The sequence below is a fragment of the Eucalyptus grandis genome, chromosome 7 (assembly GCF_016545825.1).
Source record: "Eucalyptus grandis isolate ANBG69807.140 chromosome 7, ASM1654582v1, whole genome shotgun sequence".
Taxonomy (NCBI): Eukaryota; Viridiplantae; Streptophyta; class Magnoliopsida; order Myrtales; family Myrtaceae; genus Eucalyptus; species Eucalyptus grandis.
In genome coordinates, this window is record NC_052618.1 from 10781961 (window position 1) to 10809550 (window position 27590).

Sequence of the window (27590 nt, forward strand, 5' to 3'; positions counted from 1 at the left end):
CTGACAACCTTATCTTTTTTTCTTTCTACAAGTATTTGGCAACCTACCTGATGCCATTAATATGAATATGATGTAAAACTGTGTATTATGAAAGAAAAGCTCATGACGCAAGAAAATCAAAGAACCATGCCAGTAACGAGTTTATTCCTAAAAAAAAAAAAAAAAATCCCGCCCCATTAGTTTCTGGAGACGATATATACATTACATCCCACAAATTAATCAAGAAAAAGGCTTACAAAGCACCATCGAAGGATAGATTAGTTACAATCACCCAACCTCTATCCTCTACATACTCCATATGGTCATGAGTGCTCTTGTTGAAGGATCTAAAAAATTACGACAGGGAAAAGCCCTACAACAAGGCACAGAGCTTAGGCAAGGAGGTACTTTTTCCAGCAGCTTCACCAGAACCAGAGAAACAGAAGCCTCAATCTAATTCCCATGCTTAACGGTATAAATGAATGACTTTTCACTCACATCAATAGAAAGCTAAGAAATCGCAGCAGGAGAAAATAAAGACAGCCCAGAGAACAAGATGCCAAAAAAACTATCTCATCTTTCTATTCCTTTAATCAGATGACCAAAAACCGTGAGCTATTTGTCAATTGCCTAATCTCACAAAAAAGACCAAATCCAAAAGCAAATATATTAAAGAAAGAAGCATTTTCCTTTTCTTTCCCCTTTTCCCTATATGTCCCTCAGCTATTCCTACAGCAACCTCTGAAAAGGCAGGCAGAGCACATGACAAGCTAATTCGAAGATCACACATCTTCAGCTTATTCCCACTCCCTCCCAAGCAAAGATAGCCACATCCCCACCTCCTTCAAAATATTAGATTGGATTTTCATCCATTGAAATAATTAAAGATTATAATCAGCTTTAAACAATTAATCACAACCTCGGACTTCACTGCTGCACTTGGCAGATCAAGATCGCACGTGAGACCCAGCAGAGCTCAATCCAAATGACTCAATGCAGATCTTTCCGTTCATGTTCAGGTGGAGAAATTTTTGCTGGTCCTCAAGCAGTTGGGACGATGGCCTCGATTTCATATACTACATTAACATCAAATGTCACAAGTCAGATGTCCATTAAATGAGACAAGCATATAGTGAATTATAATACATATATTTATTGCGCTAGTTTTTTGAAAAAAGAGATGCCCACCTCTTCATAAAATGCACTTATTTCCTCCTCAGTAAGGCCTTCATCATCTCCATCTGCAGCACCCTCCTCCCACCCAAGAGAACGCAAAAATGCAAACTCTTCCTCATTTGGATAGTTTAAATGCTCCTCTCCATTTCTGATCAAACCCAAAGTACAGTCACATGCATCACCATTTTCAACTATCTCTCTGGCGTGCTCAGTTGGAAAGTCTGAAACAGAGATAACTGAAGAACTTTGATGCTTAGTTTCCAAAGAGATAGAATCAGTGCCAGCCTCAGCGCTCAAAAGCTCTGATTTTCCTGATCAGAAACTGATACAGTACTAGTAGTATCAGTTCTAGTATTGATGCTCGTAGAAGATTTCTGCTTTATGAGATTGAAGAAGTCATTACGGCTTTGAGTCTGCAAAGATGGTCTCTTCTCTAAAGTCACCAATGATGTAGCTGGCTTACGCTCAGAACCTCCCAAGTTCTGGTTGCTGACAGAATTCTTAGAGTGAGAACCAACAGATGATGGTGCCAGATTTAGGGGGCTACGTGGAACTTTGACTCCATTTGGGGAAACCAGGTTTTCATTCACTGTTGAAGAGAGACCATTCAGATCCCCTGATGGTTTCAGAACTTGCAACTTTCCTAGATTAGAGTTCTTCCCAACATCCACTCTTGCAGGCCCACCACGCATAGGCTGATTCCCATAGGGCGTAGGGGGAGAACTTAGTAGTCTGCTGTGCGGCTCTTGTTTTTGATTTCTCCATCGAACTAAGCAACTGGAAGAAATATGAGAAAACATCAAGAACACAATTAAATTAAAATTGACCATCAAACATGGCAAGACACATCTAATTTTTAATAGAACAAATCAGCTGCCACCACTATCTATTCAGATTCAGAACTCACTATTCCGAAATTTGTTCCATCAAACTTCTTCAGGGAAAGAAAAATAGTTCTTATACCCACCCCAAAAAACAACAAAAGACTTCCATCAAACTTCTCCGGAGAAAATACCCCCAAAAAACAACAAAAGACTTCCATCAAACTTCTCCGGAGAAATAAAAATAATTCGTTTGGACAACAAAATACAAAAATGCAAATGTCTCTATGACATGCATGCACATGGGACTGTCTCACGGCTCCCTCTGACCTCATCAAAGGTAACTGAGAAACTGTAAGTATTAAAAGGGCATCATTAACTCTTGCAATTAAGAATTCAAAACAGGAAATTTCATTCTCTCCATCAAATTGCGAATGCACTACATCTACATTTGTAAGCTCAAGCATACACAGAAAATCAAAACAATCTCAATATAAGGATGGTCAGTTCTCTATGACTTATTACACTGCCTCACAAACAGCTTGTTCAAGACAGTGTGAGGAAAAAAGTGGCGCATTATTAGTTTTCCAGAAGGTGTAGAATGTAGAACAGAAGAAAAATGACATGCCACCCTGAAGAAGAGGGCATCCAGACCAGAAGAGTGCTCCATACATTTAACCAACCAGAATAAACGAAATGAAGAATTTTCATTCACAGCATGAAAATGAAAATGCAAATAACAAACTGTGATCGCTATTCTTACGATGCCCCATAGAGGGGAAAATAACTTGCATAATTTGTTGTTAAACATATGGGCTCCCAACATTGTCAGCAATAATGCAATGGAACTCATAGAAAAACTCTATAAAAGTCACATAAAGCCACACTTTTATCTGGTGGAACTTGCAGAGTACATGCCACACTTATAATAATACTAAACAGCCAAATTATGCAACAAATTTTTACGCAAACATAAAGCTCTCTTACAACCCCATTATATAATTAAAAAACTTGGTCTAGACAGGCTGACCTACTAGTCCTAATAGGCTAATCCCACGATTAAACACATTCACAATGCAATCAATCTCAGACCAAACAAGTATTTCAACCTGAGCAATTAAGAGTGGAGATTATTGGCTTAAGTCATGGTAATTTTAGGCCATGGAATGGGGTACCACAAGTTGCAAGCACAAGATAAGGTACAGATCTATTTATAAGTTGGATAATGGCTCATGAAAATATTTTTTGGACAATTTACTATGTTGAAGGGGAGCAAGTGTTTTCATAGGCATTACTTTTCAGCATTTGCAAACTTGTCTGACCAAAAGCACATGCTCTGGCATTATCAACTTACAATTTTTCTTATGATTCCATTAAGCAGTTAATAAATGTAAAATTATACCATATTCAAAGCTAAGAAATGCCTAACACTAGAAGCTCCAGCTCCATGGGGTTACTATCGAGGATCTATTTGTGTCGACCAGATCAAAAATATGGAGCTCGTAATGGGAATTTGTCCATCCAGATAATGGGACCAAACAATTCTTCCATTTTCATGACCCAAAGTTAAAACTACCAAAAAAGCAGAATGAGACATCCAACTTTGTTTGATTTCTGAAGGTGAAGCATAGCAAGTCAGCCCAAATCAACAACATAATGTAACATTTAGAGTTATTAGAAGAACAAAAGCAAGGACAGTGGTGATACACAATAATGAGATCCTAAAAGAGAAGCGCAATACAAAGAGGCACAGTTTAATGGATAACAGGTTGATTTCTGTCAGATATTGAGGTGAAAGCCAAGTATATATGGGCTTTAGAGTCTTGCTTTGGACAAAGTGAAGCATCGGTGAAATTATTATGAAAAATTATATCACAATTTTACGGGCACATAACGACGAATATCACTTTTTATGTTGTCTCAAAACTGCATTTCAAATAGTTTTAATTGGGATATGAAGCAGTCTAATCGATTCCACCTACGCATCTAATAGGTTAGAACCTCTATAACCCAGAATACAGTCATGAAATTAGAAACATTACCTGAGATTTGGGCATGGATGGTGTCACAGGGATCAGTTGCCTTGATTGTTTGATGGCCAACTCTTCAAGCCTCTGACTATCAACAGACAACTGCAAATTCTAAAGTTATCAACCTAGAAACCCATCTATATGTTCAAATACAGCATGATAGATATAGATGAACATTATAAAATCCAACAGGGGACTATATTTACCTGAGGAGGTGTGCGAGCACGAGAGGGACTTTGGGCAACAGCCTCTGACATTTTAAGGCCATTCATATTTTGACCTAAAATAGCCGAGCTTCCAGGTACAGTTTGCGGAGACGGCAAACCAGTTGCATTATTGTTTCCAACCACTCCAGGCACCTCTGCCAAAACCGTCCACCCATCTGCACTAGTTTTGTCTGAATTAGCACTTGAAGGCCTCTGAAAGGTAGCAAAAGATCCCACAGAAGGTACTCTTGCTACTTCAGAAACTCTTTGCCTCTCTTCAGTTCCAAGAAAGGGAAAGTCCTGTCCCAATGCAGCTTCAGTGGTGCTACTTGTATCTCTGCCTTTTGTAAGCAAACCACTAGTGATGCTGCGGCCCCCATTTCTCGCATTACTAATATCACCAGCCACTGGACTACGCAAGGTCTCTTCCTGTCTCCTGCCATTCATAGACTGTGAACGCCGTAGCACATCCTTGTCCAACTTACCCAGCAGCAAACTACCTACAGGATCAGTATAATCTCGATTCTTCTGTAAACCAAAGAATGGCTTGTCATTGTGAGGGAGTTCATATAAATCTTCCAAAGCTTCATCCCGATGAGTTCTACTACTGCTGAAAGATCGTGAGTGTGTTGATCCCTTACTATTGGAGCTCCGACGAAAATAAGAAGAAGTGGTTCGATCAGACACCTGAATTCCACTGCTTAAAGAAGACCTATTTCTCACGTTCTTATTCGCAGAACGATCATCTATCAAAGGAAAAATAAAATAATCATATAAGTTATCCATTAACGTAAAGCCAAATAATAGCTTCAGCGGAGACTATACAGTAACTTGGAGAGGCCATACATATCCAAGCAAACCCAGCTCACAATCTGCACTACTGCTATATTCATACAAACTCTACCTCAACTAAATGCAAAACCTAAGGGAAGTATATTAACAAACAAGGCTACACAAAACAAGGGTTAATTGCATATACACATCAAAACGTTAAAATATAATACAGCTCCTGCACACCTTTATTTCTCATATGAATCTACAGAAACTAAATTACTTTTGCCACAAAAAGAAAACAAAAGGATTATACTCAAAAGGTTACAAAGTAATGGATAGATCATCTTTAATTGTGTTGCAGAGTAGCAACATGACAGTACAATAGCAAAACGGATAACTCCAATAATCTTATGTCTGCATCCTTAAAAACTTCTACATGCCATCTCAACTATCATGCTTCAAAGCTCGAAACTTGGTTAACTTCCCTCCTTATTTTATCCCAACAAATGATTTCCGTAGGTAGATTTGCCATCCTCTCCTACACTCACATCAATAAGAACTTTCGCATGCCATCTCATGTATCATGCTTCATAAGTCTTAACTACAATTACCTTCCTCCCAATAAACTTAAACAACTAAATATGATATTTCCAGCAACACCAGATGTCAAAAACAAAGACACGTGCCATTTAATGAAAAAGGTACCTGAGCGCAAAGAAGATGAAGATTGTTGCTGTCTACTGCCACCTCCAGAGAGGCTTCCACCGCTCTTCAACCATTCTGGAACTAAAGAAGGCTCACTCCTATCCATCATTATTAAATAACATGATCATTGACAATACCAAGAACCGCGATCAAGATTCCTTTCCTTCTAAAAATCTCCTCAGTGTCCTACAAAACTGTCGGAAACCTCCCCAATCCAGCCAGAACCCCCAAAATTCCACTTTCAGTCGGCAATAAACTCCACGGACCTTCAATGGAAGACCCTCCCGAAACAGTCAGCACCAATCGTCCCCGCAACTTCCAACCCTCAGGCTCGCCCAAAACTGCTCGCTGCAGACTACCCGGCCTTTCTTTCTTGCCCTCTCTCTCTCTGTACACTATACACAATTACCCCGCAGTCGAACAGCCCTAAACTCCAAACCAGAGAAAAAACCTATCAATGAACGAATGCCGAGAAGCAACAAAACGATGGTGCCCAAGAAAGGTTATTTATCAACGGCCAATGTCGGTGAAGAACGGGGACAAGAAGCAAATTTATCCAACGAGGCTAATTCGCCCAAGAGAAGCGTTCGAATTGACACGAGAACTCCCACTGCGATTAATCCACCGAAGAACCCAATCGATTCCCGACCAACCAACCAACCCGAAACGAACCAGAGAAACGAACCCTAAGAATCGCCCCCAAAAAAATTAGCGGGACCGAGAACCGCCCCGAGAAAAAGCTAGGGTTTGCACTCCGCGCAGAGAGGGGCAGGAGAGCGAAAGCGACAGAGGAAAGAACTTATCGAGAGCCCAAGGAGAAGGGGATTGAGGAAGAAGCGCCCCCCACGCCCAACCCGAACGAACGGATTGGGAAACGCGGACAAAGCCCGAGCCCGAGCCCGAGAAAACGCCGCCGCCCGCCGCCGCCGCACACCGCCGCCGCCGGCCGACGACGACACCCCGAAACTGGCGCCGCGGCTATATCTCGCTTCCTCCCACAGCGGCGGAGCGGAGCGAGCTTCTCTGCGCAGAAGAACAGGCCCCAATCGCCAATGGCGGAACCACGAGAAACGCCAACGAGATTCAAACCCAGAAGAGATAGAGAGAGAAAGGGCGAGGGAGAGAGGAGGCTTCTGTGTGGGAGTGCTTTGGGGAAGTCTAGAGAGAGAGGGAAGGGGGAGGATTTTGATAGCTGGGCGAATAAGAGAGGGAAGAGGAGTGGAGAGAGAGAGAGAGAGGGGGGAGAAGGAAATAAGGAATGTTGGCCTCTAAAATCTGCCCCGTGGGAAGGTGACCGACCCTTTCTTTTCCTCTCCCTTTCTCTCTCTCTCTCTCTTCCTGTTAATTTTTTTTTTTTTTTTTTTTTTGAATTTACATTAAGGAAAAAAGAGAGGATTTTTTTTTATTAATTTATTTACTTGATGACGATTTGGTTCCCTCTTTGGAAAGCCCCCTCTCTCTCTACCTATCTCTATCCTTATCTCTATCTCTTATCTCTATCTCTATCTCTAAACCCTAACTTGCCTTTTGGCCTTTTGGTGGGCTTTTGGAGTGAGGAGATGGATTAGTCGTGTGGCATGCATTGTTGAGAAGCTTGCGTAGCAAGTTTTCCAGAGTCTGTATCCGATTTGGACTGTTAGTGCTTTCTGCATCCACTTCAAATCGACATGTCTTATCGGATTCTTGGAGTTCCGGGTTCCTCTCACCGAAAAGTAGGGTATTTCTCGACATCCACTAAGGTCATCCTGCTTATTCAATGAATATACCATGAACAGATTAACGAGATTGTGCTTTTTATTTTAATATACCGATATTCACATGTCTCCATCTTTCAATTTATATTTTTCGAGTCTATCCGCAGCTTTGACGTTTTACATCTAGAGATGCCGAGGTCCACACATAATCCGGATGAAGTAGTTTAAAGACTTATTTTGATTCAATTTTTTGAATTTATATAATGGAAAAGGGGGATTTTTTTTTTCTTCTGTTGTTTGTATTTGCTGGAGATTTGGTTCCCTCTTTGGAAAGTCCCTCTCTCTCTCTCTCTAGACCCTAACTTGCCTTTTGGCTTTCCAAGAGCTTTTTTGAGTGAGAAAAAAGATTAAGGATAGAATAATGGTTGTTGCTACAACGTGAAAAGCTTGCGTGGCAAGTTTTTATGGTTTGTATTCGATTTGAGCCGTAAGTACTTTCCATATTGCTTCAAATTGACATACCTTATGGGATTCTTGTGGAAGAGGAAAGAATCTCACGTGATGATGGTTATTTGTGTACTGAGGATTATCATCTGGACGGTTTGATTTACTCATGTATATCGATTTTTTAATCGAATTCTTCCACACGTGGATCAACTAACAAAAGTGCGTGACTTATTTTTAACCCCTATAATGGACCTAATAAAATCCAAATTACAAATGGTTGTAAGTCAATGAGCCTTCGTCTGTTAGCATCAAATTTACATCACAAAATTTCTCGAGAGCAAGAAAGGCAATCATAAGTAGTTGTAATTTGCACCTAATTTTGCATCCCTTGGTATGTGTCTTCGAAATTGCTCGGGAGCAGTAAATCTTTTTTTTTTTTTTTTTTTTTTGGCCTTTGGAACACCATATTAAGAGAGCTCTTGCTACATATTTCTTTGAAATTGGTGTTGCATTAGTTACTAGAATCAAAACATTCCATAACAGATGTGACGCAACCGCGTTGATCGCTCTCTTCACATCAATTTTTTTGTAGGGAAAAAACAAAATTGCATACATCAAGTTGATAGGGCTTGGACTGCCCAATCCTCCAATCAATGGTGGATGAAAGAGAGCCGCTTTTCTGAAATTCTTGTTACAAAAGCATCCTTCTAAGCATCTTTACTCCTTATTCGTAAATCGTAATAAACACGTACATCATGTGATACGCGAGCAAACTTACTACAATTGTGGAACATGTTCCGCACCTATTCAAAAAATGCAAAAATATATATTATAGCATAAAAATATATATTTATTTTGTTATTACACATTGGATTTGGGCTTAATTGTTTCGCAAAAAAATTTCAAAGAAAATGATAATATTTTTCTAGTATTTGGTTGAAACCTAAAAATAACTAGAAAATACTTTCCGTCATTTAGTATAGAAAATTCGATCAATCTTTCCCAAGGAAAATTATTAAAATGCTTGAAATTTCTATTTTATTTTTTTGTTTCTTTTTTTTTTTTCTCTCTTTATTTCTCAACCAAGGATCTGCCACAGGCGAGGGATGAGCTCGCCCAAGGCTAGCAAAAATTGAGCTTACCAAATTCCAACGAGTCAAGTCGAGCCAACTTTAGGTGAGGCTTCACCTTTCAATGAGCTCAAGCCGTGCTGGCCTTAGGGGAGCTTGTCCTCCACTTGTGGCCAATGATCGATCGAAGAATAAAGAAAAGAAAGAAACAGAAAAAAAAAGTAATGAAATAATTGAATACGTTTAAAAAAAAAAACAATATTAAAAATATAATTAAAAGGAGTGCATGAATATGAAGGTGCTTGGTTTGGTTCAGAGAAAGAGGAGGGAAAGTGATATCCTCTTTTTGAAAGTTGAAAATCATTTTCCTCACTATTGAAGAATTTTTTTTTTTTTTCATTTACGAAAAATATTTTCCTTAACTAGTTTATTTTAATCAAATCAATTGTCAAAAAATTGGAGTTCTTTCTCTCTTTTCCGCAAAATAAATACAGCCGTGAATATGCATGCTAGATATCATTTCTCACCAAAAATATAATTATCATCGACGGGTCAATGATTTAAAAAAAAAAAAACAAAACATCGTATCAATAATGGAGAAGTACACACGCGGTCAATGCATTGACGCCAAACATAGGATTTTCCGTTCAAATATCTTCAATGTAGCAACTTTCCTAGGACAAGTCCTGTCGAGGTGGAATCACGCATGACATTGAAAGACAACATTTCAATATTATTCAATCTTCAACCATTGACTATTTTAAAGGGATTTTGTTTGCTGGCTACGCCTATTTTCTGCTTTTTAGTATATTTTTTGGAATAAAGAAAAATGGAAAACGGGCTGAAAACTTTGATGGAAAATGGAAAAAAAAAAATTTTGATTTTGTCATTCGAGAGATGAGAGGTAGGAAAATTTAAAATTTTCGGTACTTTCTACTTGGATTTTGGTCGACCATCCACTAGTTACTAAATGTAAGAAGTATTATAATTATAGATACCGATGTTTGATGAAATGTACATATGTGCGTGCCACTAGCATTCCATGGGAATGCTAATTCAATCTTTCATTTATTGATGCTAATATTATGATAAAGTATATTCATTATATAACTGACTATCATGGTGTTGTTAAACAATACTTTTAAGATTAATGACTATAAATTATATAAATAATTACTAAATTTCTAAGTTTGACCAATCCAATAGTAAACCGTTATAGATTCTATTATGTGCAGTTAAATAATATTTTATAATCAATGATGAATATAATTCGGGTCAATTTAATATTTTCAAATTAAATACACATTATAGTAATTTATGGAATTCTTTATGAATATAAGTAATTGATACCAGATGGATATTTTAAATGGATATTGTACTAATCAATTGTTTCATGAACTGGTTGATGGATATCTTAATTGATGTTACATGGACATATTATAATTCTCATTATTACTGACTATTTGATAATTATAATGACACCTATTAATCAAAATTGCATAAAAATTATTATAATATCGTAAGATAATTAACATTATTTGCAGCTAGGGTTAAGATACGTTATGACAGTATGCGCATAATTAGGTAATTATGTATGAAAAAAGTGGACAAAAAAGGGTACTTTATATAATGGAAAAGGAGGATTTTTTTTTCTATTGTTTGTATTTGCTGGCGATTTGGTTCCCCCCTTGGAAACTCTCTCTTTCTCTCTCTCTCTCTCTCTCTAGACCCTAACTTGCCTTTTTGCCTTTCCAAGAGCTTTTTGAGTGACAAAAAAGATCAAGGATAGAATAATGGTTGTTGCTGCATTGTGAAAAGCTTGTATAGTAAGTTTCTATGGTTTGTATTTAATTTGAGCCGTAAGTACTTTTCATATCTGCTTCAAATTGACTTACCTTAAGGGATTCTTGTGGAAGAGGAAAGAATTTCACGTGATGATGATTATTTGTGTACTGAGGGTTATCGTTTGGACAGTTTGATTTACTCATGTATCACTACAGCTGATTTTTTAATCAAATTCTTCTACGTGTTGATCAACTGATGAAAAACGCATCACTTATTTTTTACCCCCATAATGGACCTAATAAAATTGAAATTACAAATGGTTATAAGTATGTGAACCTCCGTGTGTCGGCATCGAATTTACATAGCAAAATTCATCTAGAGCAAGAAAGGCAATTGGAGGTAGGTGTAATTTGCACCTAATTTTGCATCCCTTGATTCTCGAAAATTGAAGCATGTGTTTTCGGAATTGGTCGAGAGCAGTAATTGTTTTTTTTTTTTGGCCTCCAGAACCCCGTATAGAGAGTTCTTGCTGTATGTGTCTTTAAAATTGGTGTTGCATTAGTTACTAGAATTGAAACATTCCATAACAGATGTGATGCAATCGCATTGATCACTCTCTCCACATCCTTTTTTTTAGGGCAAAAAACAAATTTGCATACATCAAGTTGATAGGGCCTTGGCTGCCCAATCCTCAAATCAATGGTGGATAAATCTTTACTCCCCATTCGTAACTAACATGGAGATCATGTGATACACGAGCAAACTTACTACGAATGTGCAACATGTTCCGCACCTATTCAAAAAATGCAAAAATATATATAATATAGCATAAAATATATATATTTGTTTTGTTATTAAACATAGGATTTGGGCTTCGTTGTTTCACGTGAAAAATTTCAAAAAAAATGATAATATTTTTTTGGTGTTTGGCATAAACTTGAAAATAATTAGAAAATATTTTCCATCATTTAGTATAGAAAATCCGATCAATCTTTTTGAGGAAAATTATCAAAATGCTTGAAATTTTTTTTCTTTTTTTCTTTCTTTCTCAACTAAGGATCAGCTATAGGTGAGGGATGAGCTTGTCCAAGGTCAAACATGAATTGAACTTGCCGGATTCCAATGAGTCAAGTTAAGCTAGCCTTAGGCAAGGCTTCACCTCGCCAGTTTCAACAAGCTCAAGTTGCGCTAGCTTTAGGGGAGTTTGCCCTTTGGAAAAAGAAAGAAAAAGAAATGAAATGATGAAATAGTCAAATTTATTTTATGCAAGTCAAATGTTGAAAATTTGAAGTTTTTTTTTTTTCTCTTTTTCATGAAAAAAATAGTGCCGTGAATATGGACGCTATGCTATTATTCCTCACCAAAAACATAATTATCATCGAGGAGCCGATGATTTTAAAAAAAAAACCATCACATCAAACGTGGTCAATGCATTGACGCCAAACTTAATATTTTCCGTTCAAATATCCTAGATCAAATGTTAGCGACTTTCCTAGGACAGGTCCTGTCAAGGTGGAATCATGCATGACGTTTTTTTTTTTTTTGGTCTATGCATGACGTTGAAAGACAGCATTTCGATATTTTTCAATCTTCATCCATTGACTATTTTGACGGGATTTGCTTGCTGGCTACGCCTATTTTCTGCTTGCTGAAAGATTTGGCAGAAAGTGGCAATTTTATTTTTTTTGATTTTTCGTTTGAGAGATGAGAGGTAGCAAAATTTAAAATTTTCGATACTTTCTACTCAAATTTTGGTCGTTTGACCACTGATTGCTAAATTTAACAAGAATTATAATTACATAAATTGATGTTTAACGAAATGTACAAATACATGCACCACCAGCGTTCCATGAGAATGCTAATTCCATCTTTCATTTAGTGATGTTCAAATTATGATAAAGTAGATTCATTATGTAACTGATTATTATGGTGTTGTTAAATAATACTTTGAAAATTAAGGACTATAATTTATATAAATAATTACTAAATTGCTAAGTTTGAGCAATCCTATAGTAAACTACTGTAGATTATATTATGTGCAGTTAAATAATATTTTTAATCAACAATGAATATAGTCAATTTAAAATTGTCAAGTTAAATACACATCATAGTAATTTATGGTATTTTCTATGAGCATTAGTAATTGATATTAGATGGATATTTTAAATGGATATTATACAAATCGATTGTTTCATGAAGCTAATAATATATTATAGTTCTCATTATTGTTGACTATTTGATAATTATAATGACACGCATTAATCAATATTGCATAAAAATTATTATAAAATTATAAGATAATTAACTTTATCTACAGCTCGAGTTAAGATTTGCTATACCAGCATGCACATAATTAGTTAATTATGTATGAAATAGGTGTGTATAAAAAAAATAAGGGTATTTTAGGAAATCTATTAGTGAGAAGAGAGAAAAAATATAAGCAATTCTTCGTGACAGGGAAGGTAGGCTCGACAGGAGAGAAATCAAGGAAGGGTAATCAAAGAAATATAGAAGTAAGAAAAACCAGTGTTTTTCTCTCATATGTTTACAATATTTGTGAATACTAATTTATCAATTATAATTTTTATTAAATACTTGATAAATTATTTCAAAGTCAAAAAGGAAATTATTTCGTGCTATAAAATTATAATTATAATTATATAATTTTATCACTAAAATTGATAATTAATCTTATAAAATTTTCATTTTAGCCCATTCTCGGCAACCAAAACGAGATAAACCCCATTCCATTCAATTCCAACTAATTTTCTTTTGTGATAACCAGATAAAGAAATCAGAATTCTTATTCCATTTTATTCCTACGTACCGAACACAACATCAATATTGCCATATTGGTCGACGCATCTGAAATGATGGCAAAAATGGCATTTAGGTGGTGTAGATAAAAATTAAAAAAAAAAAAATGCATTTCATCTCTCTGAAAAGATCACGTGCGCGACGCTTTTTAAGGAAAACTTGATTGATTCGTGGCTACGGCACTCATATTCGAAAACGAAACTACAAGTTCGAAAGTACCTATTCACGTGCATCCACCCCAAAGTGCATGGGGAACATAATACAATCTCCACCATAAATTTATAAAGCTTGATGGCTGCTTCCGACAATAAGATTCTCGCAAGTGAGAAAAAAACCGACCAACCCCGACCGACTTGACCTTTTACGCCCAGGCCTAGGCAAGGATTTTGGGCTTTATTTTTTTTTATTAAGGTTAATATCACAAAAATATCAAATCGATACACTTGTAAATTTTTTATTATATATTAATTTTCATTAAATCTTGCTGTAAAATGTTCGAAGAGAGTGATTCAATTTGAGATTTCACTCTTCATTTGTATACTAGTCTGTGATTTTCTTGTGATAATAATTCAATTTAACGAAAAACCGTGGTGGGTGAATTTGTGAAGAATGTATTAGTTTGAGAATTTTGATAAAATTTGGGATAAATTCGATGTAAATATATCAATTTATGGATTTTGGGCTTCATTTTTTTTTTTTTTTTTTAAGAATAATATTACAAAAAATCGCAAATTAGTACATTTATAATAAAATTCCTATTTGCTAATTTTCATTAAATTTTGTCATAAAATGTTTGAGTTTGATGACGTGACAAAGAGTGTATTGATTTGTGGTTTTTCGTGGTAATAATCTAATTTAATAAAATCGACGGCGAGGTAAATTTATCACAAATATATTAGTTTAAGATTTTTGATGAAATTTGGGATAACTTTTGCTACAAATATATTAATTTTGGGACCACCGCTTGCGGTGGCATCGTCGACTCGGAGCTCTTTCTCTCACGAAAGGGAGGAGTTCAAATCCCAGGTTGTCTTGGGATTTTCATGATATTAAATTTTTCTAAAATTTGAGTTTTAGTTTTTAATTAAGGTTAATATTACAAAAATCTCAAATCGATATACTTGTAACAAATTTATTATATGTTAATTTTCATTAAATCTCATCATAAAATGTTTGAAGAGAGTGATTCAATTTGAGATTTTTACTAGTTTGTGATTTTGTCGTGATAATAATTCAATTTAACAAAAACTTGCGGTGGGTAAATTTGTGAAAATGTACTAGTTTGAGAATTTTGGTGAAATTTGGGATAAATTCAAGATAAATATATCAATTTCGGATTTTTCATGATATTAATTTTTTCTAAAAAATCTGAGTCGGTCCGGAGTCCTTCTGCCCAGCCCGGTCCGGCCCGGTATGGCCCGGCCCGGGCAGGAACTAATTTTTCGAAAAAGATAATTCCACCCGGCAAATGGGACGAACCGGATTATGGGAAATAAAGAATATTCTCCGTCCTGTTTTCGAGCCTCGGCCACATCGCGGGAAAAAGAAGAAGAAGAAGAAGAAGACAAAATCCTAATAAAAAAAGGAAAAAAAATAAAATAAGCGAGAAAAGATTTTGACTGGGTAGCGCGCCACAGTTTTCTGACCGGTTCAGAGACGCCGCCACGTGGCAACGCGTGTTCTTTCACCCTTTCTCTCTCTTCCTTTCTCCCTCGCGCAGCACGCTCGGATTCTTCCATGTCCACGGCTGCTCGTCGTCTTCTCTACAACTCCCGATTCCCCGCTGCGAGGACCAGCAGAATCTCTCGGATTCTCTCTCTAGCTCTCTCTCTTTCTCTCTCTATAACTGAACCTGCACTGCGGACTGAGCAGGCGGAGTGAGAGAGAGAGGGAGGGAGGCGAGCTGAGCTGAGCGGAGCGACCCATCGGCGGTTTCCGATGGAGGCGAGGCACCGGCGGGCGCGGCCGCGGCCGCAGCTCGACCGCCGGAACGCCATCAAGAACATCGACTACGACGCGTCGTCCGCCTCGACCTCCTCATCCTCGGCCTCCTCTCTGGCCCTCGACGGCCTCTCGGTCTTCACGAGCTTCCGCGTCAAGGGCGAGGATGGCGAGTTCGACGTCATCTGCCGCAGCCTGGGGCTCACGCCCGAGGACTTCGCCATCCCCATGGACGCCTGGCGGTCCAGCAAGGCTCGCGATCTCACCCCTCGCTTGCGCCTCCAGAGCGCCGCCTTTTTAGCTTCCGACGGCGACGCCGACGACGAATTGCCGCGCGATGGCGATGGCGGCGGGTTGGCTGCTGGAGTGGATAGTATCGAGCTCGAGAGTGGGATATCTATATTGAATGGGAGTAGAAGTTACGGTTCAAGCGGTTTGGAAGATAGAGTTAGGGTTTTGAGTCGTAGGACTCGTTTTAGGAATAAATCAGCGGGCTCTGCTTTGAACGTTTCTCGCCCTTTGGCCGATGTTATCTGTGCTAATCGCGGAGATTGTGAGAATTGCGAAACGGATAATGCCGGGGGAGGAATTAGGGATTGAGGCCTCCGGTCCTTACTCCGCCGCCAGTTAAGTTGCTGCCTGTTGTGGACAACGTGAGTTCCACTTGGGAATTGTTGAACTCGTTCGGTCCTCAAGAAGGTCCTGGAGGAGATGAGGATTCTCCCGTTTGCCCTTCGAATAAAGAGGATTGGTCGGATGGAGATGATGAGAAGGTTAGTAAAGAAAGGATTTTGCCAAGAAAAGATGATTCGGACTCTCATTTGTCAACTTCTGTTGAAGATAAGGAGTCTACAGATAAGGATGAGGTGGGGAACGCCCCTTCTGCCAACATTTCAGAACTAGTGCCCAATGTTATTTCAGAACCAGTGCGCAATGTTTCGCCTGAGGGAGTTTCAGACAAAGGATCACCTCATGGCAAAAGGGCGAGCGGTTGGGAAGTGGGTCATTTGGTACTGTATATGAAGGCATCAGCGAGTAAGATTCCTTTGCTTTTTTCTTTGATAATCAGTAAGCATTTTCTAGGACGAAGTACTCCATAATGATGTTCCTTTGAAGTTTCGGTGCCACTTATGAGCACTAAATGGTTAGAATTATGAATACCTGGGCTAGTCATTTGTGGAATTAGAGTTCCAGCATTATTGGTATAGAACTTATTGAAGAGCATACTTGATTATTGAACATATTGATGAAGTAAAGATATGATATTCCAAAAATCGCCTATTTTTAATTGTTCTCCATTGTTTTTCTGCAGTTTTACTAGCTTGAATAGCGGGCTATTCTTTTTTCTTTTTTGAAGGATGGATAGTGTGATAAATCAGCGTGTACAGGAAATATGCTTTGGAAACTGTTAGTTGATTCTAAATGCAAATGCTGAAAGCTAAAGAACTATATGATGATATTGATGATAACATCTCTTTTTTTCTTCTCAATTCTTATTTATATCATTTGGAGTGCAAGAATTATCTTAAGTATGTCCTGTCAAGGCATCGTTCTCAAAAGAATTGGCATTTATGTCTTATTTCTCTGTCTCATGCTTCTCTGTTGTCATAGGGATGGATTCTTTTTTGCTATAAAGGAGGTTTCTTTGTTAGATCAAGGAAGCCAAGGCAAGCAGAGCATTTTGCAGCTTGAGCAGGTATGTGCTTGTTTCTTTCTGTATCTTGTGAACTGGCCCTAAGGCATGGCTACTCGACTTACCTCATTCTTACAATTGCCAAGCTGGCGTATATGCACAACTATTTATAAGTCTGCCATATATACAATCATAAATCTGGTGTGAGTTCAACAGATATTCTTTTCTCTTCCTTTCTAGTTATACTCTGCTTTCTTTTCAGGAAATTTCTCTTTTAAGTCAGTTTGAACACGAGAACATAGTGCGATATCTCGGCACAGACAAGGTGTGGTTCCTTCTTGCTAAGTTGTTTTCTGCAGTATCTTTCACTTTGGCATTAATTATGTTATTGCTGAGCAAAATATTTAGGGGAACATGGCTGTGATTGCAGTCACAATATGGTGGCTGCATCTTCATCACTGCATATGTTTGCTGCAATAGCCTGGGAATAAGATCACAACAGTCGCGTCTTATTAGCTGTAGCAGCCACTTGTGACATAGACAGACATTTAGGTCCCGCTCCCATCACAAGAAAAGTTTGTGATGAATTGACTATTCCCTGCAATGCTAATTTTATGAGTAAAGAAAATCTGTAGAGCAGATGTCGGAGAGCCTGTCTCGTAATCAATTAACCCCTTTGTTTTCTGGAGGTGGATGATTTACAAAATAGCTATCCTGCAAACTGAAGATTCAGGTCAAACTCTCAGGCTTAATAAAAAGGAATCTGACACTTGGAAAACGGCAGCCCTGATTAATAAAACATTGAGGGGTGGGGCTGATGATAAGAAAGAGAAGGCTTTAATCTTCAGGTATCCTTTGATTGACAATCCGATGGTGCAGATGACTAATTTCCAACCTTTTCGCCCTTGTCTATGACTGGTTGTGGCCATAGTAATGACAAGGGAGTTCCTCTACAAGTTAGATTTTTTCCATCTGTTCTAGTCCAGCGTGTCATTTAGTTCCACTCATTCTTATGCAACATCATATAGTTTAACCTCTAAATAGAGAGAACTAAAAATAGAATTGATCATTGTTCAGGTGAGGGAAGTAGTTCCTATCTTGGTGGTTTCAATGTTTGAGTAGTTATTATTATTATTTTTCTTTTCTTGTGGACATAGCTTGGCAAGAAGCATCAGATTCTAAGAAAGTGCCAAGACATAACTTCCTTTTGGAGATGAAACATGCAAAGATTGTTGCTGTTAAACACAATTTGGTTTGGTACGCCTACAATCCACCGCATTGTTTTGTGGGAATGAGGGGTTAATGCTATATGACCTCTTATTCTTCCACCAAGTGCACTGTGCAACTGTTTTTGTTGGCACTGCTGCAAATTGAAACCATGATGACCGCTTATAACTTGGATATTTTTGTTGTACGAGGAAACGAGCAAAAGAAGAGCTTGGTCCCATTTGTTCTTGCCTTATTTTCCCTCTTTAAGTTCGCAAAATAGCTTTTATATTGTCATATGATGTGGACTTCTACTAAATTAATCCCCATCAAACAGATTGTCACTAAACATCGATTGGTTGTTGAGGAGGTCCTCAATATCAAAGTGCACTTGAGGAAGCATAATGAACATCAGGGCCTTGTCTAGGGGCATCTTGCCTTGGCACATCCAATTGCTGTGGGAAGGGTGTTGTCATGTATCCGATGATTAGTTTGGTGTTATAAGAGGCCTAAACATCCAGCACAATTAAAATGAAGAAAACGTAGAAATCACTGATGTAGTATGTTTTATTTTATTTGCTATGGTTATGTTGTCTCTAATGTAACTTGTTAAAATATCTCATATCGTTTGTTTATGGGGTTTTGATGGGCCTTATGTACGTCTAGCCTCCTTCCACTTCATAACTTAATCTTTTGGGTCTTAACATGGTTCCAGTGCCATATATCCCTTAATTTCTTTCTGCGCATGGCTCTCTTTTCATCCTTTCTATGTGCTGTTCTTAGTTTGTTTGCACGTGATAAGGTGTTAAAGTATTCCATATGTGTTTTCAATGTGCTGTTCTTAGTTCGTTTGCACGTGATAAGGTGCTAAAGTATTCCATATGTGTTTTCAATGTGCCTTATATACAATTCGTCCTAGATCTTATAATTTGAAATTTTTGGGTCGGATATTGTAACATATGATTTTCTTTTCTCTTCACAGGATGATAAGAAGCTTTACATATTCCTTGAGCTCATGACCAAAGGTTCACTTGCAGCCCTTTATGACAAATATAACTTGAGAGATTCCCAAGTCTCTGCATACACTAGGCAAATTCTAAATGGTTTAAAGTATCTTCATGACCAGAACGTGGTCCACAGGTATTATGAGAAACACGCTTGACTTTGCATTTAGTTTTGACTAATTGGAATAGTGATTCACACTTGTCATTTCTGATGGATGGTTAATTTTGGTGAGGAAAGAGACAATAATCAAACAAAGAACACAGGGAAACTTATACATTTAGTTTCATAGCACACTTCCTGGGTGCCTTTTGATAATACTTCTTTTACTATCCAAATACTTTTCTGGATTTAAGGGTGTTGTCAAATCTTTGAACCAAAATGTAGTGTTATGAAAAGTAGATTTGTTGTGATAATCAGCATGCAATGAAGTAACACTATGAGCTTCTACAGCATTATCTAGCATAGACAGGATTATTTTACTATGCAAATGCTTGAAGGTGGAAATGTAAATTTGCAATATTGTTAATGGTGAGGATGATTATGAAAATTTTAATCTTTTATAAATCTTACGAACAGCTATGTTGGTTTCTCATGCTACCAGTTCCTTCATCTTATAGGGATATCAAATGTGCTAACATACTGGTTGATGTGAGTGGATCTGTGAAACTTGCAGACTTTGGATTGGCAAAGGTATGTCTCATCAGTGAAAGTGAACTCTCTCTCTCTCTCTCTCTGCTCGTGCACGAGAGCAACAAAGATGCATTTACAAATATATACACGTGCGCACCTGATAAATACAAACTCACCTGATAAACACAAACACATGTATAGACATGCACAAGTGACAGGTGTTGTCCTTTACTTTCCGAAATGACATATTGACTTTCCGTGTTTGTTCATCCAGGCCACCAATATAAATGTTGCTAAATCCTCGAAAGGAACTGCTTTTTGGATGGCACCTGAGGTTTGCACCCTCCACTGCCATTATTTTAACATACTATCATTAGCTGTATTAAGCACATATCTTTACCATTTTTTTCATCGTTGTTGTTCGTAAATGCAGGTCGTCAATCTAAAGAACAGAAGCTATGGGTTGGCAGCTGATATTTGGAGCCTAGGGTGCACTGTTTTAGAGATGTTAACCCGCCGGCCTCCATATTCTCACTTAGAAGGAGTACGTCACTAACTAACCCTTTTTTTATGTTTTATAACCTCGAGATCCATGTTTTGCCAAACTAACTAACTAGTTGCAACTTTTTTGTCATTGCTACTTTTTCTGTGAGCTACTTGGTTGAACAAATGATGTGACGACTCCACTGGGCTGTCATTTTAAGAAAATAAAATGAGCAAGAGCTTTACTTAGAAAAGAGAGGACAGAGAATTCAATAATATGTATCAAGAACGGTCGTGTTAGAGGATATGCGTAGTTTTATGACCAATAGTTGTTTGGGATTCTGGAGCAGATGGTTATCTAACATTGTATGGAAACTTGGTTGAACATTCGAATCTCATTCTCTTTGAGGTAATTTGGCGTTGTTGTCTATACTTTTAATTACAAGCATAAGTTTACGGTGTCTGGTGGCATACATTTAGATAATTGCATATTGTATATATGTAAATAGTATTCCACCAAATGAAGTGGGGAACGCATATGACCATTTAGTCTCAACAATCTCTCCATCTTCTCTTTCACTGTCACATGGTACTTGAGCAACCGAGAGAGCCATCTCTGCTCCAGTCCTGAGGGAAGATATTGATTGCTTCATGTTCCCTGCTGTGCCTTCTCATTGTGAGGTTCTCTGATTTGTCACTCGCCTTCATCAACCTTTGGTGTTTCCCTCATTGTCTTCAAGTGTTTGAATCAATCAATGACCTAAATGGCTGTCTTCTCTACTAGGATTAGTTACTTTCGACATGGAAGTGGGTAACTTTTCAATTTGGTTGGTAATTTTCATGTCTTACGTCGAGTTGGCAATTTCTCAGTGCACATAGTAAGTTTTCCATAAGGGATGGTAATAACTGGCTCTAGCCAGTAAATCACCTTATGATGTTATCCATTTTTGGGCACGTCAGCTTAGAGATCCCTTCCTTTTGGTAGAATGGCTGCTGCTGAAGTTTGGAGTGCTCTCATCTTCTGAGTTACTTTGGAGTCTAGACTGCTTTTGTTATAGAGGAAAAAAGAAATAATACCATCCCTCTCAAAGCCATCATAAAACATAAGTCGATGCCCCCTTTCTTTTTACTTTTTTTGTTCACATTAGGACTCTTAAAGATTTCAAGTAAAAGGAATAAATACTTAATGTTTAATTAGGAGTAGTTGGAAACCATTTACATTTTTGGTCCCTGTGAACTTTTAACATGGTAGATGATTGCCTGAAGCATGATGCCCTCAGAATTGTCTGTAGATCTTATTGGTTTATCAAGCTGTCATATGTTAGTTCCCTCAGGATTCATGATTAACACAAGCCTCTACTATGTTCTTTCTTATTGTGGCAGATGCAAGCGTTGTTCCGAATAGGCAGGGGTGAACCACCTCCAGTTCCTGATTCTTTATCAAGAGACGCTCGAGACTTAATCCTTAGTTGCTTGCAAGTAAACCCGAATGATCGGCCTTCTGCAGCAAAGTTGCTAGACCATCCTTTTGTGAGGAAGCCACCTACTTCTTCTGGTTTTGCTTCACCTCGTTTCAACAACATATCGTCGTAAGGTTTTGCTAAGCAATCCCTTTTAGTCCATTGCTTTGAAGGTAATTTTACACTCTTCATTTGTTATTTTCTTGTTGCATTGCTTGTGAAAGTATTCTTCTTTAGGGCTAATGGCAAGATACCTTCATCAACTTACCACATTTCTTCTGTTTACCCCGAAAATTTGTAACTTTTAACAGTCTACACTATGCTTTTAAATTGGAGCAAATACTCCATGTATCTATAGGGTCTATGGTCAGTTTCCCAATTCCCTCACAAACAATTTTCTATTTTCACTAGATCGTCCTGAAACTTTTAATTTGGTGAGTTACCCATAGTGGTTAATTGGTACACCAATGGTTAATTTGTCTTTCCCTAGGGTAGAGGTATGTGCAATTCATCGCTGCGCCATGAAAACAGCCATTGTTGTAGTAGTGTGACAGTGACAATGACACCCTGAGAAACCAAATTGGACCAATATGCATTGTACTTCCTGCTGTTGCGGAACCTCCTGGCAAAGTTGCTTCATTTCCTAAGAGATTTCACTGGACACTGAATGGAAGCCCCAGACTAATTTTGGGAGCAACTTAATTGAATGGCCTCGTCTTCTTTAGTGGGCGGGTGTCTTTTGGAAGAGTGTTGTCACCCAAAACGAATGGTCTCGTGCTTTAAAGCATTGGGATGGACATGATGGTTGTTAGATATTTTTCATGTTGCCTATTGACTTTTCTTAGCCACCTCGATATTGTCAAAATTCTTGGTGTTTAGATTCTTCCTTTTGCGTTTTGACTGCAAACCAAGTCTTTCCAGCTGTAAACTTTTAACTCGTTACATTAGATGCTTGGATAGGAAAAACAGAACGGAGCAATATTCAGCTTCCACTGGTGTTTGTGTAATCTTAAGCCAAATGCTGAGGGTGTCATCGTAGTTTTTCCTACCTGAAATCATTTGTAGTGCATTGGTAATGCTGCTGCAATTCATTGGACCACTCAATGGTCAGCGGCATAGTAATCACTGGCGAACACTCCCTAGCATCGCCAAGCTTGTAATCCGATGTTTTTTTTCTTGCCAGGTAACTTCTCTTTGGCAGTGAGGGGCAAATTGGAGCTTCTCAAGGATCAACAGTCCTTGTGAAGGGTCTTGGGCTGCAACTGATTTTCTGGTGTCTTTGTTCTGCTCAAGTTAAGCATGTGTTGTTCATCTGGGAATTGTAAATAGCATGCCCTGTTGTATATTTTCCCGTTAAAAAGGAAGAAAAGGAAGTTAACGACGACACAGGTTTTCTGCCTCTAGGAAGCGTAGATAGGCGCGCCCAACTTCTACGGGATAAGCAATTGGTGAAGATTGGATGTCCCTCGGGATCCGTGACGGAATGCCACATTTGCTTTGTTGTTGCTCGTTTGATGTCGGGCCATCATCTGTAAATTAAAGTGTTTTTATTAATGGCGTGTCGCTTCAAGATGAACGCTTGTATCAAATGATGAAAATTCAAGATGAAAGCTCGTATCGAATGATGAAAATTTTGTACCGACAACAATCAAGCTCGTGGATGGAGGAGCAAATCTAGTTTTACAGTGCCGTAGAGAAGGTTCTTGGGAAACTAACTTGATCAGAAAACACAAAAAGGCCGAGGAAGCGAGGATACACGATGGTGTTGCCTCTTCTTGTTTTGCCGGCGGAAAAGAGCTCGAAATCGTCTTCTTTACTTTCTTTTGATGGCTTCCTGCCGCTTCATTTTTGATGGTCTGCTAAAAACAAGCTGGGGAACGCACATCATGCCGGCATGAAACTGCACGTGTTCACTCTGCAAGGAATAATCTTCTGCCCGAAGATCAATCGATCGCGTTCCGAAAGGATGGATCCTACTGGTCATATGGCCCGACTCAAAATTTTGTTTACTTTTGGCCCAGAAGATTTCTAGCCCATATATTTCAGTGACCAGAATTGAATCATTACGGGCCAATGATCCTGCTAATCATGTGACCTCCCCACCCTTTCTTCACCACCCCACCACCCTCTCTCCAGTTTCATCTCTCCGTCTCTCTGATCTGGAGCTCTTCACCTAGTCGGCAACGATTGCCGCTGACCCTCTCAGCAGACTCGGTGCTGACAAGCTCAGATTAGCTTTCTTTGGCCTCAGCCAAATCAGGTTCCCAACAACTCTTACTGAACAAATTATGCTAATTGAATACGTTCTTTATTGACCAACCGATTGATGAAGTCAAGATCTTATATTTCAAAAATCACGTAAAGTTAGCCGTCTACCATTGCTTTTTGTTGTTGTTAATTTTACTAGCTTGAATAGCACACATTTTTTTCTCCTTTTTTCGAAGAATGGATAGCGTGACAAAATAGTTCGTGTGGGAAACATGCTCTAGAAGCTGTTAATCGATTGTAAATTCAAATGCTGTTAATTGGCTGTACAAGGCACATTTCTTTTTCATCCTTGTCAGTTGTAATTGCTGGTCGTCAACAATGGAAAGAAAAGTAGCTATGGGTTGAAAGCTGAAATTTGGAGCCTGGATGCACTGTTTTAGAGATGTTAACACGCAAGTGTCCATATACTGGCTAAGAACAGGTATGTAGCTAAGTAACCTTCGTTTTATGTTTTATATCCTCGAGATCCATGTCAGGACAGAGTTACTAAATAAGTTTGGCACATGTTGTGATGAGTGCATATGCCGTCATTTTGAGAAAACAAAATGAGCAAGGGCACTTCATAGAAAAGAGAAAGGACAGAGAATTCAATGATAATTATTAAGAGTATGGTCGTGTTAAAGGATATGCATAGTATTTATGGCCGATGGTTGGGATTCCGGAGCAAACGGTTGGCTAACATGGTATGAAAACTCGGTTGAATATTTGAATCATGACTTTCTCTTTTAAGTGATTTAGCTTGGCTTAGGAGATCGGTTTAGGAAATTATTTTGTTTCCATTTACTTTTATCACAATTTCCAACAATTTTATTTCCGAATCCTTAGAATTAGGAAGTAGATCACAAGTAGGAAATCTATTCCTATTTTCTTGCGATTTTCTAGCTGTCCTGGGCCATAAATATGTCATCTTCTCTGAAAGTATGATATGTAATAGGAAACAGAAAAAACCACATTTCTTCTTTGAAATCCGGATTGTCTAGTACTTTTAATTATTAGAACAAGTGTACAGTGAGTGTACGGTGGCTTAAGTTTAGATTATTGCCCATTGTAAATTATCTTCTCTAAAAGTATGACATGCAATATCATGCATTGGTCCTTGTGAATTGTTTCATATTGTCCGCCTTTCCCACCTCTGCAATAACTGTGATTCCCGAATGATCATGGCAGATGATTGTGTCGTAGTCCTGAGATTTCCCATGCATAAAGGACCGTGCATAATTGAACAAGATTAACCAAGTTGCCTAGGTTTCCAAAGTTCTCTAGAGTATTTCTAGGGATGGGCAATACAACAAATATATTGGGGTCTAAAGCATTTTAGGCATAAATATCAGGAGTTGGTAGATGGGAAAATGTAATTTCTACCGTTAGATCGAATGTCAATCAATGGTTGTAATGAGAGGGCCTCTTGTATAAATATGGGAGAGCCCTCTCTCATTTATATCCATAAAAGACCTGAGCAATAGAAATCATTTTTTGCCGCGGCTTCTCTGATAAAGAAACCTCCCTTGACTTGACATAGTTAAAGAGAATCCATGCACTCTTTACAGACTTGACATAGTTAAAGAGAATCCATGCACTCTCATGTAAAGAAAGAAACTCAATTTACTAGTTTTTGAAATACTACATCTTTACTTCGTCAATTTGTTCAATAATAAAGAAAGGTCTTCAATAATTTCCATACCAGTCAAGCTAGAATTCAAAATCTTTGACTTGAAGAGCAAACACTTTAAGTAATTGGAAAAACGTTTGCTTTGTCTTTTTCATTGATTTTCTTATGTCAACTAGAACATTACAAGTTCTATTGCAGAGTCATGATTGGCATGATTCTAAATTCTGCCCCACATCTTCCTCGTCCTTATACTCCCCATCTTCACTAGTCGACTAAAAATGGTCAGAATCATTCCCATTCGAGCAATACACCTTAGTTGAATTGCAGCTATGGAAGGTGGTGGAGGTAGTAGAAGGAGTGGTGATAAACTCAGAGCTTCCCTCTGCCATTTGCACAAGGGTGATAGCGCTTTGCTTCACCATTTGTGCGATGGTAACAATGCTCTACGCATGAAAAAAATCAAGCGGGAGAAAAAGGGAGTTACAAAAGCTTAAAAAATATAAACTACAGTATGATTGCGAAATAAACCCTAATGGGCTTCATTTTGAATTTGAGGCTAGAACTCCATACCACTCAAGTTAGAACTCCAATTCCCAACTTGAAGATCAAACACTTTAAGCAATTAGAAAAGCGTTTGTCATGTCTTTTTAAATGATTATCTCATATCAACCAAAAGATTATAGGTTCTATTACATAGGCATGATTGGCATGATTCTAAATTCTTGGTGCGAGGGTGTGGCTCACATCATCCTCGTCCTTATACTCCCCATCTTCATTAGTCGACTAAGAATGGTTGGAATCATTCCCATTCAAGCAATACACCTTAGTCGAATTGCAGCTATGGAAGATGGTAGAGATAGTAGAAAAAGTTGCGATCAACTCAGAGCTTCCCTCTGCCATTTGAGCGAGGGTGATAGCGCTTTGCTCCGCCATTTGTGCCACGGTAATAGTGCTCTATGCATGAAAAAGATCAAGGGGAGAAAAAGGGAGTTACAAAAGCTTAAAAAATATAAACTACAGTATAATCGTGAAGGTAGAAACAACGTATAGACATAAACCCTAATGGACTTCATTTTGAATATGAGGCTAGAACTCCATATCAGTCAATTAGAACTCCAATTCCCAACTTGAAGATCAAACACTTTAAGCAATTATAAAAGCGTTTGCCATGTCTTTTTAAATGATTCTCTTAAATCAACGAAAACATTACATGTTTTATTACATAGGCATGATTGGCATGGTTCTAAATTTGTAGTGCGAGGTTATGCTACACATCATCCTCGTCCTTATACTCCCCATCTTCATTAGTCGAGTAAGAATGGTCGGAATGATCCCCATATGAGTAATACACCTTAGTCGAATGATAGCTATGGAAGATGGTGGAGGTAGTAGAAGAAATGACGACCAACTCGGAGCTTCCCTCCACCATTTGCGTGAGGAAAACAACACTCTATTCGGCCATTTACGCAATAGTAACAACGGTCTACAGATGAAAAAGATCAAGTAGGAGAAAGAGGGAGTTCTGAAAAGTTAAAAAAAATAAAATTACAATATGATCACGAATGTGGAAACAACTTATAGACAAAAACCCATTATTTTGAATCTGAGGTAAGAACTCCATACCAGTCAAGCTAGAACTCCAATTCCCAACTTGAAGATCAAACACTTTAAGCAATTGGAAAAGCGTTTGCCATGTCTTTTTAAATGATTCACTTATGTCAACCAAAAGACTACATGTTCTATTACATAGGCGTAATTGGCATAGTTCTAAATTCCTGAAGCGAGGGTGTGCCCCACATCATCCTCATTCTTATACCTCCCTTCTTCACTAATCGAGTAAAAACGGTCAGA

The 27590-nt window shown here is 38.1% G+C and overlaps 1 protein-coding gene and 1 non-coding gene across 2 annotated transcripts; one reads left to right on the top strand and one right to left on the bottom strand.

Annotated features, from left to right (window-relative positions):
- Positions 1 to 912: 912 nt before the first annotated feature.
- On the bottom strand, positions 913 to 5896 carry LOC104452739. Its single transcript, XR_005553140.1, has 6 exons — positions 5692 to 5896; positions 4213 to 4958; positions 4019 to 4108; positions 1867 to 1932; positions 1168 to 1811; positions 913 to 1055 (listed from the first exon to the last, which is right to left on the bottom strand). It is a non-coding gene; the product is annotated as an uncharacterized LOC104452739 (transcript).
- A 9312-nt stretch (positions 5897 to 15208) lies between these two features.
- On the top strand, positions 15209 to 23510 carry LOC104452740 (mitogen-activated protein kinase kinase kinase 1). The gene is given in 11 exon segments (XM_039317430.1): positions 15209 to 16043; positions 16145 to 16398; positions 16401 to 16480; positions 17057 to 17141; positions 17341 to 17403; positions 19267 to 19424; positions 19907 to 19979; positions 20194 to 20253; positions 20353 to 20463; positions 21786 to 22035; positions 23046 to 23510. Coding segments are annotated over 10 exon segments (1695 nt in total). The 5' UTR covers positions 15209 to 15442; the 3' UTR covers positions 21996 to 22035; positions 23046 to 23510.
- The last annotated feature ends 4080 nt before the right edge of the window (positions 23511 to 27590 follow it).